This window comes from Microtus oregoni, unplaced genomic scaffold (assembly GCF_018167655.1).
Source record: "Microtus oregoni isolate MIOR12 unplaced genomic scaffold, Mior012 000016F_ref0000370, whole genome shotgun sequence".
NCBI lineage: Eukaryota > Metazoa > Chordata > Mammalia > Rodentia > Cricetidae > Microtus > Microtus oregoni.
The window spans coordinates 24,135,967-24,149,720 of NW_024543075.1; the positions used below are offsets into that span (position 1 = coordinate 24,135,967).

The window sequence follows — 13,754 nt, forward strand, 5'->3', positions numbered from 1 at the left end:
TCATGAGAGTGAGATACATCTGCTCCTGGTAGCACCAATTTATTTCAAAAAAAGGATGATGGACATTGAAGAACCTCCATATGGAGTTTGTTTTCACTGTGGCAAAGTTAGCCATCTGGGCAAGAAACTGCCCTTGCCTCAATTGCTGACAGTATGCTGTTCAAACTGGACAAGCAGGACACAAAACAAGGTAACTGCTGAACTTTGCCAAGACAAGGTAGGACAGTCCTTTAAAATTCTTGCTTCACAAAAAAATCTTGTTAGATATTATAGGCCCGTGGGATGAAGAAGGATGCTGTCAACATTGCAGAGGAGTGTTGGGTGACTGTCCAGGCAGTCAGATGTCTCTGTCATTTTTATAGTTTGGAAGTTATTTGCACTTACTGTTTACTCAGGTAACATTATATCCCTCTTAGATCTTTGATGGAGTTGAAGACAAGATAGTTACAATTTCCCTTGGTACCAAATTCAGAAAAGAAGCTCACAAAAGAGGTATAAAGTATATAAGGTTGAGAGATATAAAAGCTTAAATTGTTTAGGAAAATGTTTTGAGGGGGCTAGAGAGATGGCTCAGCAGTTAAGAGCACTGACTGCTCTTCCAGAGGACCCAGATTCAACTCCCAGCACCCACATGGAAGCTCACAACTGTCTGTAACACTAGTTCAAGGGGCACCCTTATACAGACATGCAGACAAAATACCATTGCACATAAAATAAAGATCAAAAGTTTTGAAAAAAGAAAATGCTTTGAGGTCTAAAATGATAGTTTTAGGATGGTAATACAAGTTATGATAGAAAAAGGTTTAGGCATAAAACTTTAAATTCATCAAGATAAGATAGATAATATTTTCTCCAAACATGCCAAATACAAATGAACTAGACATCGTGAATGTAATCCCTTCCCAACAATTATTCTTATTGTATATTGTTTTACTATATCTGAGTCAAAACCTTTCCTTTTTATTTAGACAGAAGGGGGAAATGTTGTGGGATATTTGTATATGGTATGAAAATGTATTGCTGTGATTGGGTTAATAAAAATCTGAATGACTAATAGTTAGGCAGGTGGTATAGGCGGGACTTCTAGAGACAGAGAGAACTCCAGGAAGAAGGCAGAGTCACCAGCCAGACATGGAGGAAGAAGCATGAGCAGTATGGAGAGATGAGGTAACAAGTTACACATAGAATGTAGATTAAAATAAATGGCTTAATTTAAATTATAAGAGCTAGTGGGGAAAGCTAAGGCCAAGCTTTCATAATTAATAGTAAGTCTCCGTGTCATTATTTGGGAGCTAGCAGTACAGAGAAAGACTTGTTACACATATACACACATACACATGCACGCACATATGCACACATACACATTATGTGAAATGGAAATGCCCTGAGTTTAGCTCAAAGGTCCCTTCTGGGTACATACTTGACCTTGGTGGTCTGTCTTTGGACTTGCATGTGTCAGGGCTCTCTCTGGAGTGGGCAAGGTGCTGGTCCGAGGCTGAAATCTGTCTACTGCAGGGGAATGGAACTCTGCAGAGAACAGAGGACACAGGAGGAGCACAGCACATGGGCGTCTCCGTGTCTCCGCTTTCTTGCGAAGCAGTGTCCCCTTCTCCTTAGCTGTGTGAGGCTAGGGCACAGAATGTGAGTGACTCGGAGCTCCTCTGCACCTAGTTCTCAAAGGGGATGTTCTTTGCACTCAGATTTGGTTGTCAGCCGAGGGCTGGCACCAAACAAAGACAGCGAAAATAAAAGGCTGTTAGCACATTCCAGCTCCCTGGTGTCGCTCACCAGGCATTCTTTCCCAAGACCTGTTTAGTTCCGAAAAGAAATTAGCAAGTGCTCTCAGGATGTGTGAAAACACACTCCTAATGACTGCAAACACCAATACCGCGCCTAGGATGTGCGGAGCACTCTAGTAAAGTTAAGTAATCCCGGGAGAGCGTCACTTTTCTGATGAGGAAGCTGAGGCAGAGAACTGAAGTCATTTGTCCAAGGTCACACAGCTAACGAGGGTGGCGGAGCTGGGGTTCACTGGAAAGCTCTATCAAGTCAAGCTTATAGCCAGCACACTCTGAACATCAACTCCAGTGTCTGCATGAGAGTCCTTCTCATTGTGGGATTCAACCCCAAGAAAGCCCCTCCTGCCTTTGAGAGGCTCGGTGCCAGAGATCACACACAGTCCCAGCCCTACGCTTCAGGGAACCAGGCTCTGTATCCTGTGACCACTAGGTGGCACTGCTTCCTTCCAGGACACCTTGCATATGACACTGATCATGCACCCTTTTCCCATCTTGCACTTGAAATGGTGTGCCATGTTTTAGGCTATGGCTTTTGCCCTGCAGATACCTGAAAGCCCATCCCTACAAACATTGCTTGTGACTGAGGGCCCTGCTGCTATTCTGTTGAAGTGCACACTTTCCATTTTAAAATTTATATATATATATACATATATATATGTATATATGTATGTATGTGTGTGTATGTATATGTATATGCATATATATGTGTGATGTGTGTATATATATCTTTCAGTACTATATTTACTTATTTATTATAAATCTATATATTGGTTTTATAGATAGGGTCTCTATGTGTAGCCCTGCCTGTCCTGGAACATGCTTTGTACACCAGGCTGGCCTTGAACTCAGAGATCTGCTTGCCTCTGCCTCCTGAGAGCTGGGATTAAAGGTGTGCACCACCATGCCCAGCTCATACAATATATCTTCCTCATGTTTTCCCCATGCCCGAACTCCTCCCAGATCTTCCTCCAACTTTATGCTCTTGGAAAAACTACAAAAACGAAAATCAAAACAAGCAAACAAGAATCCATTAAGACAAAAAAACATGCCCAAACAAAACACAAAATTCTACAAGTAATTAAAATAATAAAGTTCCTTTTGTATTGGCCAGCTACACCTAGGCATGGGGCCTGCCCAGGAGTGTGGCTGATATACCCAGCGACATTCTGTTGGAGAGACTGACTTTCCCTTTGCCTGTGGGCATCAGCTGCAAGTAGGTTCTTGGCCTGAAGTGGACACTTTGCATGGAGAGCACTACGGGCTCAGCGTTGGGCAACCAGAACTCTCCCACTGCTGAGAGGAGAAACGAGAGACCTGTCTCTATCTGATAAAGTCAGGTGTGTCCCACACCTGGACAGGGAGTTGCTCTGGTATGAAATCAGATGAAACAAAGACCCACGTCACTGGTGACTGATGTCACTGAGTGATTTCTTCTTAGAACTACCCATAGATCCTCATTTCTTTTTTTCCTTTTTAGAAACAGTGTTCTGTATCCCAGGCTGGCCTCAAACTCACTCTGCAGCAGAGAGCTGAGTTTGGCCTCCAATTCCTGATCCTCTTGCCTCCACCTCTAGAGTGCTGGGATTTTAGGTCAGTGCCACCATGCTTGGTTTCCTTGTTTCCATTACTTGAGAAACGTAGACACTGGCTCCTTTTCTGGTTGTTTAGTTGCTGGCATCATAACTATAGGGCTGGACGTCCTTCGGCTGGTGTCTTTGCAGTCTAGTGTGGGTTAGCAGGTAGCTGCTGCCTGCCTTGCACTCCCAACCTGGAAGGACAATGGCTTCCACAGAAGAGAGAATTCTGAGTCGTGCGAGACTGTAGGAAGATAGTTCACTTCCACTCAGAGCGAGCCTGAAACCAGCGTGGCGCTTTTGCTTTCTTTCCTTAAGTTAAGCCTTCCGCCCTGACTCTCCTGTTCCCACAGTGCTTCCTGAAGTGGACTTCAGGACCTAGCTCTTATGGAGTCTTACAAGGAAATCTCAGCAAGGGAAGCTTTCAAATCAAATGCTTCAGGCTTTGATAATGAAACCAGAATTCTCACAGGCTCCTAAATACCTAACCATGTTCCTGGAGGCCGAAGGGCTCTATGGGCAGTATAGAAGCTCCCTGTTTCTGTATATAAACTTAGGGGCTAGAGAGGAATGCTTGATGACATTCACGTTCCTACTGAAGGAAGAATTCAGTACATCCCACATCCCCTGCGGATTTGAAAGCATCACTGGTGAACGGAAGCGCTATGGTTGTTACCAGTAGGTCCTGGGTCTGGTTAACGTGTGTCACCAGCAATCCATCATCTGGATTTTGGGCACGTGCATTCATGGCCTTCTGGTATGGTTGCTTCTGTGGATCTCTGTCAGTCTTTCTGTCCATGCTACAAAACAAAGTGACCCGATCAGTGCTTGACACCATGGCACCTCTCTGCCAGGAGTGTCTCCCCCACCCCGACCCCAGCACCCGGCTTCTAAAAGGACCCAGAAACACTTTTAGTTCTGTGTGGAAATTGAAAGGATTACTACAGAGTTTTGATTTTAAAAAAATGTGGTTTATGAGTTTTTGTTTTGTTTTTGACAGTTTAGGTTGATCTCAAAAGCCCTAGTCTATGCTAAGATGTAGCAATGACCTTTTATCTGGTCTCTCTTCAGGATTCATTCCCCCTCACTTCTCATGAGCAAACTCTTGCTGTTATTGTCATTTAGAACTCCAGAGAATCATATTTATTAGGTATTTCCTAGAAATGTCTTACCCTGACTATGGAAGATATGACTGCTTTGAGCTGTCATCATGAAACCACCTAGCCTTCCTCTCTGACTGCTGCGAGACTAGGAAACAACCTTTAGACAGTGTTTTCCGGAGTGCACAGGAGACTCCTCAGGCACCTGCCGGCTGTAAGGCTCTGTGCTCCATGCTGAGGGCACAGCAGTCAACAAGGTGACAGTCACTCCCTTTGCACTTCATTTCTTCCGAGACAGGGTCTCTCTATGTAGCCCTGGTTGTTCTAGAACACACAACATAGACTAGGCTGGCCTCCGCTCTTCCGGGGCCATCTTACACATGCTTAAGATTTGAACCGTAGCCATCCTCAGTGACTCTCATCAAGAACCCAGAATCTATGATTCCAGATCTTGTATTCTGAACTGAAGAGCCACCCCTCCCCACCCTATCCCCTGCTCTCATCCCTCATCTCCCAAGCCACACCCTTGTAAAGAGACTTTCCAGGGTGAATTGGAACGGTCACAGCTTTGTGACTGTGGAGAGTTAGCATGGCTGAGATTTAAAATCAAATTATTTGGGGCGGTCTTTAGTTCATTGAATTCTCCACCGCTGTGTCTGATCTAACATTCTTTGAACTGCCAGGCAAACCCTTTAGAATGAATGTATTAAGAGACTCCTAGCTGATGAACTAACCTAACTCCATTTTAAGATTAGAAGCCATCTTGTTACAAGGTCAAAATAAGTCACTCCTGTTTTCTGTAAAAAGTTCGAATCGTGTCTTGACCCTTTTTTCTGGAATCTGACTCAATCCCTGACAATATTCTGACCTCTACCCTGATAAAATAAAAATATCTGCCAAATAATTTTGAGATGTTCTGCCAAATTCCTATATAACTAAATTCCTCTGAAAATCCCGATCCTTGGAAACCCCCAAGCTTTGCAGTTTTGGGGCTACAAAGCTCCACTTCTCCTCTGTTTGGGGCCGACCTCGCAATCCCATAGTTATAGAGAGACAGTCACCGGCCCAGCAATATTGTGTATATATAATAAAGTTTGCTATAAATTTGGCTAATTTGGGTAATGGCCTTTACTCTTGTTTGGTGGGATTAATACAGCTTCCACAAACCTAAGACTGTTATCTGATAACATTTATAGGTTTCCCTCATGTACTTGTAACCTACCTGATGGACAAGTATCATTGTAAAATGCCTTAGCTCAAGACTCTTTGATTATGAAAGTTCACACACCACTCACACACAGGAATTTTGTTCCTGGGCCATGGTCACTCACAGCAGCACAGAAGAAGCCACCTCGCACTCCCTTTTAGTTGGGAGCTGTATCTTGAATCCAGTGTTCAATGGCACTGGTTCTTTCTGCTGGAGAATTCAAACTTGCTTCACCCAAGATGGAAGCTGTAACATTCCATATAGACCTGCTCTCTTCTCCAGTTCTCTGGCTTAGAGAAGCCACCATCTTTGAGTCAAAACCTTCAACCTGTTCTTGATGCTCATTCCCGATACGTAACCCATTCTCTAATCTCGTTCATCTTACGTCTCCCAAACGTCTCCATCCACCCTGGTCTCTCTAGGCATTTTCTACCCCTCCCCACTATTTTCACAGGTTTTTCAATGGTATGTATTAGTTACATATAATAATGGGTTTGATTTTGATTTGTACATGTATACAATTTTTTTTTGTTTTTTTGAGAAAGGGTCTCACTGTGCAGCCCTGGTTGTCTTGGAACTCACTATATAGACCAGGCTGGCTTTGAACTCACAAAGATCCACCTGAGTGCTGGGATTGAAGATGTGAGCTACCATACCCAGTTATATAATGTACTTTGGTATTTATCTTTCCCCTTCTGCTTGAAACAGTCAAACAGAGGTCCCCCCCCCGCCACAAGCTCCAACCAGTCCAATTGTCTTGTCTTTATTTTTAATTAATTAATTAATTAATTAATTGTTGAGCCCTGGCTGTCCTGGAACTCGTTTTGTAGACCAGGCTGGCCTCGAACTCACAGAGATCCGCCTCCCTCTACCTCCTAATTGCCTTTACTTTTTCTTCATTCCTCCCCCCCCCCCCATAATTCTAATGACCCAGTGTGTTTAATCAGAGTTGCTCAGGAGCAGGGGCACCTTACGGAGCTGAGGAGACCAAGATTGTGGAGTTTTGTACTAATTGCAGTTGCGGTGTTCGAGAGTTGCAGTAGCCACGTCATACCTAAGAGAAAATCCTCCACAACCTTCCCCCCTCTTCCACCTCCCATGTTCTTTTTGCCTCCTTGTCTGTGGTGTTCTTTGAGCAGTAGAAGTCCTCTGATATCCGGGTCACAGGTAGCTGCAGGGTACTGTGACTGGCCTGGCTGTAACCCCTCAGGTTGCCTACCTAATTGATTCACTTTATTAGGTAGAGGGCTTTTTGTTTGAAACAAGGTTTCTCTGAGTAGCCCTGGCTGTCCTGGAACTTGCTCTGTAGACCAGGCAAGCCTCAAACTCAGAGATCTGCCTGCTTCTCCCTTTTGAGTGTTGAGATTAAAGCTGTGCACCACCACAACCTAGCTGATAGAGGTCTCATTACACAGAGAAAACCTGTCTTGAAAAACAAAAACAAAACAAACAAAAGCTCATGAATTCACTGTTAGCACCCATTTTCACTGGCCAAAGGCTTTCCTCCATTTCTAGGGTGGAGTGTAACACCCTAAAGATGGCTTTCCAGACCCCACATGGTTAGGCTGGGGGCCACTGAGCTCTCCAGAGCTCCCACCCCGTCACTGCTCTCCCACCATGGCCATGGGAGGTCCTACAATGCTTTACAGTTCCTTTAACCATGGGACCCATTCACCTATTATTGTCTGCACTCCAGAACATTCTTCTCCTGGCCCCACACATTCCCTGCCTTTGATGTTTCAGCTAAGCCACCATGGCCTCTAAGAAACTCTCCAGCCTTCCTTTCCGACTCAGGATCCTTCCTTCTATGTGGCTTTTCATACACCTGTGACCCTCCCTTTGAGGACATTCATTTTAGCTTGGACTCACAATCACTAGTATGACATTTGAAAACCAGCATTGTAGCTGGATGGTGTTGGCACACATCTTTAATCCCAGCACTCAGGAGGCAGAGGGAGGCAGATCTCTGTGAGTTCAAGGCCAGCCTGGTCTACAGAGTTCCCTAACAGTGAGGACTACACAGAGAAATCCTGTCTCGAAAAACAAACAAATAAAAAAACCCCAGCTAACCAACCAACCAAAACAAAACAATCGGGCACCGTTCCCTTTATACCGTAACTGCAGAAGAGTAGAAGATGAGGCCAGGAATGTGTTTGTTGTTTTGGAGTCAGGCTTTGACAGTGCAGGTTTTCCTGCCTCAGCCCTTTGAGTGCTGGGATTACAGGTGTGGCACCATCTCCAGGGAAAAGACAAGGACAGAAGGGACAGGGCGGGTCTTGCTTCTTGGATTTCTATTTATCCCAGGAACTTGTAGAACTCACTCACTGTCTACTTTTAGGTTCTGTGAGATAGACAACTCATTTCAATTCCCTCCCCTCCCCAGTAAGCACGCTGGCTCATGAACCTGTCTGTCCCTTGCATCTCTCCCTCCCCACCAAACTCTAAGACACAGGCTGTGAGAGGCTGAACAGGGCTGCGGCATCACTGTGATCACACTCAGGGCTCCTTAGCTTACTTATGCCAGTTGGCAGCTGTTAGTTCCTTTCGGTTCTGTGACTTTCACTTAGTGGTTGCTTGTTTTCAGGGAAGCACCAGGACAAAGCGGCTTCTCCTCAGCTAGATTTCCTTGGAGATCATTCTGAGGGCAGAGATGGTGAAAACCTCCCAGAACACGGGCACCTGCAACCCCTGGGTCTTGGTTCCTTTTCCTTGGGGAGTGATTAACAGTTTTCAGTGAATTAATAGTCCTAACCCTCTAGATTCTGGGTTACTTGGGGGCAAATGGAGGTCTGACTACATAAAGCTACCAAAGCAGTGTTAGAAAGAGCCCTGAACTTTTGGTTTTTCTGTTGAGAACTGGATGGGAATTGTACTCACCACCCTGCCCACTGACTCCACTGTCAAAAGCCGGGGGTGGAAGGTGGGGCAGATGGACAGAAAGAGGGAGGGAAACTGTTCAGATTATATTGTGTAAGAAAAGAATCTGTTTAATAAAAGGGAAAAGTAATCTTTTTTCATACAAACAAACAAAACACCAACCAAAACCAAGCTGAGGGAGAAAAGGGTTTGTTTCAGCTTTGCTTGTTTCCGGGTTCCAGCCCATCATCCAAGGAGGCCAAGGCAGGAATCCAGAGGTGGGAACTGAAGCAGGGGCCATGAAGGCGCACTCCTTACCGGCTTGCTCCCTAGAGCTTTCTGTTCCGGCTGCTTCCTGATCCAGTCCAGGACCACCTGCCCAGAGGTGGCACCACCTACAGTGGGCTGGGCCTTCTTACGTCATTTAATCAAGAAAGCGTTTGAGGCATTTTCCCACAAGGTCTCTTTTTCCCAGACAACGGGAGTTTGTAACAGGCTGTTAAGAGCCAAACCAGCGCAGTTGCTAAACCGTGAGCGTGTGCACCTTGGAGCACTTCAGTGTGGGGTTGGGAGTGGCCATTCACCTCCTGCACTTCCGTAGTGTGCTTCTTGGGGGCCAGAGAGCGCTGCCTTCCCGTAGGCTTGTCTGAGTCCCTAACTGAAGCCGCACACCTCTGCACACCGCTGCAATGTCGCTCTCCTCTCTGTAGCCTGTGTCTGTATCTCACCTTCTCCGTGTTTACTGTCTGCTCCCTTTCTCCCTCTGGAGATACTTGCGGGCAGGAGCGCTGAAACGTTCACCACTAGACTGTTGTGTGTAAACAGAGCCTAGCGAGCAGCAGCTGCTCAGCAAGGCTCAATGGGCAGAGTAGCACAGCCCTAGGGAGTAGGCTTGGGACTCATGCGCTTTAATTTTTTAAAAGATTTATTTTACTCGTTTGAACATTTTGCTTGCCCTGTATGTGTGTGTCTGGGCCTGAAGGAGGTCAGAAGAGGGCAGTGGACCCCTGGAACTGGAGTTACGGTTGTGAGCTTCCATGTGGGTGCTGGGAACCGAACCCGGGTCCTCTGGAAGAGAAGCCAGTGCTCTTCCCTGCTGAGCCCTCTGTTCTCACCCTTAATCTATAGAGCCTGCTGCTCTCTGGGTTCCTCGGCTCCCCTGTTGTCAGTGTATGTAATGTGCTGTCTCTTGGCTCTAAATCTTATGCAAGGAGAAAACCCACCAGATACAAGAGAATGTCAGGATGACCCCCAGGACAAACTGGCTCCTGAAGTGTACTTTTATGAGAAAACATCTTTAATCCACGAGGAAAAAACTTTTTAAAAATGCTATCTTCGTTGAGCATAGGGACACATGTCTTTAATCCCACCAATTGGTGGACAGAGGCAGCCAGGTATCTGTGAATTAGAGGCTAGCCTGGTTTACATAGTGGGCCAAGACAGCCAGAGCTACATCATGAGACCCTGTGTTAGTAAAAATAAAAAATAAAATAAAATAATGCTATCCTCATAACTCATGAGGACCTAGAGCCGCTCTTGACAGCCTGATGAATGCCTGTTCCTCTCTCCGTGGGTGCGGGGTCTCCCCCAGTCCGCATCTACCCTCTCTCTGTGGGTGCGGGATCTCCCCCGTCAGCATCTACCCTCTCTCCATGGGTGCAGAGTCTACCCCTGTCAGCATCTACCCTCTCTCTGCGGGTGTGTGTGGGGGTCTCCCCTACTCAGCATCTACCCTCTCTCTGCGGGTTTGGGGTCTCCCCTACTCAGCATCTACCCCTTTCTCCTCCAGTTCAGGCTGTTGTCTGGGGGTCCAATAAGTCTCAGCATGCATTTTCCGATTACTGTGATTGGCTTCATTGCAGGGGTGGAGTTCAGCAGGAATGCACTGGGGTTGTACTGCCCTGTGTGACTGCGGAGCCCAGAGGAGATCCCTTGGGCAGATTAGCATTTTGGTCAAAGTACATTGTTACTGTATTAAAGAAGGCCTGGGGCTAACTTCCCAGGTGGTTAACAGCTGAAGCTAGGATGCTCCCAAATATTTATTCATGAAAGGCTGTCTGGAGGGCTGACATTTTTACACTTACCTATGTTTTTATTTAGTGTATGCGAATGTGTACAGGTGTGTGTGTGTGTGTGTGTGTGTGTGAATGTGTGTGTAACTGCACGTACATGCCAGTGTACCTGCGGCCAAGGGACAACTTGGAGTTCTTTCCTTCCACCATGTGGGTCCCAGGAATCAAGCTTAGGTTGTCGGGTTGGTGGCAAATGCCTTTATCTGCTGAGCAATCTCATTGGCTCAGAGCTTGTTTTGCTATTGCTGTAGATTTAAATGTTTACTTTTACTTTATGCATATGATTTAATTTGCTTCTTTGTTTTCAAGACAGGGTTTCTCTGTGTACCAGTTTTGGCTGTCCTGGAACTCACTATATAGATGATCAGGCTGGCCTTAAACTCAAGAAACCCACCTGCCTCTGCCTCCTGAGTGCTAGGATTACAGGTATGTGTCACTATCACCCAGCTCGTATGGTTTAATTTTTAAAAAGATTTATTTGATTGGTTTGAGCATTTTGCTTGCCCTGTATGTGTGTGTCTGGGCCTGAAGGAGGTCAGAAGAGGGCAGTGGACCCCTGGAACTGGAGTTACGGTTGTGAGCTTCCATGTGAGTGCTGGGAACTGAACCCGGGTCCTCTGGAAGAGCAGCCAGTGCTCTTACCTGCTGAACCCCATCTCCACTGCCCAGGGCTTGCTTATTTATTTATTTAATTTTTTTTATTTTCGAGACAGGGTTTCTCCATAGCTTTTGGTTCCTGTCCTGGAACTAGCTCTTGTAGACCAGGCTGGCCTCGAACTCACAGAGATCCGCCTGCCTCTGCCTCCCGAGTGCGTGGCGCACACCTTTAATCCCAGCACTCAGGAGCCAGGGCTTGTTTTTTAAGTGCGGAAACCCAAGGCCTTCCGTTCCTTCAGAATCCATTCCTTGCTTGTCTTCTCCCCATTCACCCTTCTCTGCTCCCTGGCAGCCGCTGCTCATACACCTTTCTCTTCCCTAGTGTCCTTAAAAACCATGCTTGTTTCCAGAAACACTTTACTCCCGCGGTCTGCCAAGAAACCCCAGAATCCTATTTGTTACCCCGAGCCCCACATGGAAACCCCGGAAGTCCTGCTTTCCCTGCACTCACACATACCCAGCTGCCTTGGCATCTGCCAGAGCCCCAGCCCCTAGTACACCAATCTTTCCCATTTGGCCAGTGCGTAACCAACCACTCTCTCTCCCCGCTTGCCAACCCTTGTGACACTCACCTGCATTTCTGCATTTCTTCATTTATGTCCTCATCTTTGGGAGAAGGCACAGCAGGACGCCTCTTCTCCTGGCTCCCACTTCTCCTTGCTCCAAGCTCCTCCAAACAACTCTACGGTGCCACTTGCCTGTGAGATAAGTGTTAGCTGTCTCCAAGGTAACAGGCTGCACCTCGGCAGCTTGAGGCCTGGAATGGCAAAGAGCTTGCTTACCCCAGGGAAGAAGGGGCCGCTAGGCTGTTGCAAGCTTCCGTGGCAGGTTAACCTGCATTTCTTCCCCTCTGGGTCAGCCCAGTCTACGGTTTAGGCCGGTAGAGCCCCGCTGCCTTCTTGTGGTAGGACTGAATGAAAGATACACCAGAAGCTTTCCTCTTCAGTTCCCCCGGGGACCTGGAGCAAACCCAGGGAGAGAGATTTGGCAGTCTCCGCCCACACCAGGCCCAGCCCCACCCGTAGTCAGCTATGGACAGCAGGCCAGTGACTCCTGGGCGAGGTGCTGTGAGGTTATTCACTCCCGCGGCTACTAAAGCCAAGGACTCAGAGGAATCACCTGGCTTGTCCGATCTCATTTAGGAGAGTGGCCCAGAACTGTGCTACAGTGTGGCAACGGGCCCTTTAACAAGGGCCTCGAGCGATTGTGATGTAACCAGCGCTTGGCACACGGTGTCAGCCGCCTCTGAGTCCTTCAGAGGCAGAAGGAGATGAGGGGGTTTACCTAATGTCCAGCAGTTAGTAAGTAGCTAAGCTCTTTGATCTCAGTCACTCGTTAGTCGGTCTTCATTGCTGGAACCTTTCACTTTGGAAGTTGGAACTCCTGCTACTTGGGGACTTAACTTTCAGGTGTTCAGTCCAGGCTGGGTCAGCAACAACCAAACTTGCCAAACGGAAGCTGTTGAGTGATTGTAAGGTTCTCCGGGTTCCAAACACCCTGTGTAAATTTAGGGCATGCAGCATTCTGTTGACATCAACAAGGTAGGTGAGGGGCAGGTCAGAAAAAAATCAGGAACTCACAGAGCCATGAGCACCCAGAGGGCCATGACCCGGCCAGAGGTGACAGGGTCAATCCACCCATCTTCAGGAGAATCCTAGGTGGAGGCCAAGGCTACAGAATTTCAAGTTCAAGGCCAGCTTGTGTATAGTGAGACCCTGTCTCAAAATGCTGGGGGTGGGGTGGGGCGTGCAGGAGGAAAAAAAGAAAAGTTCTGAGTGGAAGCTGGCTAATTCTGCAGCATCATATTTTGAAACATAAGGTAATCTACTTTTCATGTCCCTCACTTCTGAGATTCAGTTTTGTTTTTTAACATGTCAAGTAAAATCCAACACTGAGAACTCCTGTTGCTTTCTCTTCTTTTCTTTTGGTGGGGAGGTTTTCTGTGTAGCCCTGGCTGTCCTGGAACTCTCTCTGTAGAACTCGAACTGAGACCTGCCCGCCTCTGCTGGGACTGAAGCATGCACCACGGCCCGGGTAGGAGTGTCCATTTCCTTACCATTAGTTCTCATGTGCTGGTCAGAAATCTGGATACAGTGGCACCAATTTCTCCCCCAACTTAGCAACAGTGAAAGAGCTTTCTTCCCAGGAGATCCAGCTCAGTCCCAAGTTTGGCTCCTTGGTCCATGCCATCATGCTTCCTGAACCAACTGTACGACTGACTGTATTGTCAGAGAGGCTGTGGTCCAGCTCTGCAGCCAGGTGGACATGCACACATGTCTTCCTCTATCACTCTCTACTTTCTTCCTTCAAGGTAAGGTCTGCCCTTGAACCCAAACCTCATTTTTTTTTTTTTTTTTTTTTGGCTAGGCTGGCAGCCAACACAGCCTAGTAGTCCTTCTGTGTGTTCCCTACAGTGCTAGGTCACCAGGCACACAGGACGGCACACTTGGCTTGTTTCTTGGGTACTGAGAACTGAGCTCAGGTCCTCG

General features: G+C 46.9%; 1 protein-coding gene across 2 annotated transcripts in view; it reads right to left on the minus strand.

Moving 5' to 3' along the window:
• Positions 1-13,516, minus strand: part of Vwa3a (von Willebrand factor A domain containing 3A) — a 63,693-nt gene extending 50,177 nt beyond the window's left edge. Inside the window, exons 1-5 of one of the 2 annotated variants that reach the window (XM_041666583.1) lie at positions 13,322-13,516; positions 12,550-12,762; positions 12,048-12,224; positions 11,838-11,963; positions 4,050-4,173 (exon numbers count right to left, since the gene is read on the minus strand). In XM_041666583.1, the coding sequence (XP_041522517.1) occupies positions 4,050-4,173; positions 11,838-11,851 (138 nt within the window). In that variant the 5' untranslated portion in view covers positions 11,852-11,963; positions 12,048-12,224; positions 12,550-12,762; positions 13,322-13,516. Of the gene's footprint in view, positions 1-4,049; positions 4,174-11,837; positions 11,964-12,047; positions 12,225-12,549 lie in introns of both variants that reach the window. The other variant, XM_041666584.1, reaches the window with a different exon arrangement.
• Positions 13,517-13,754: the final 238 nt, after the last annotated feature.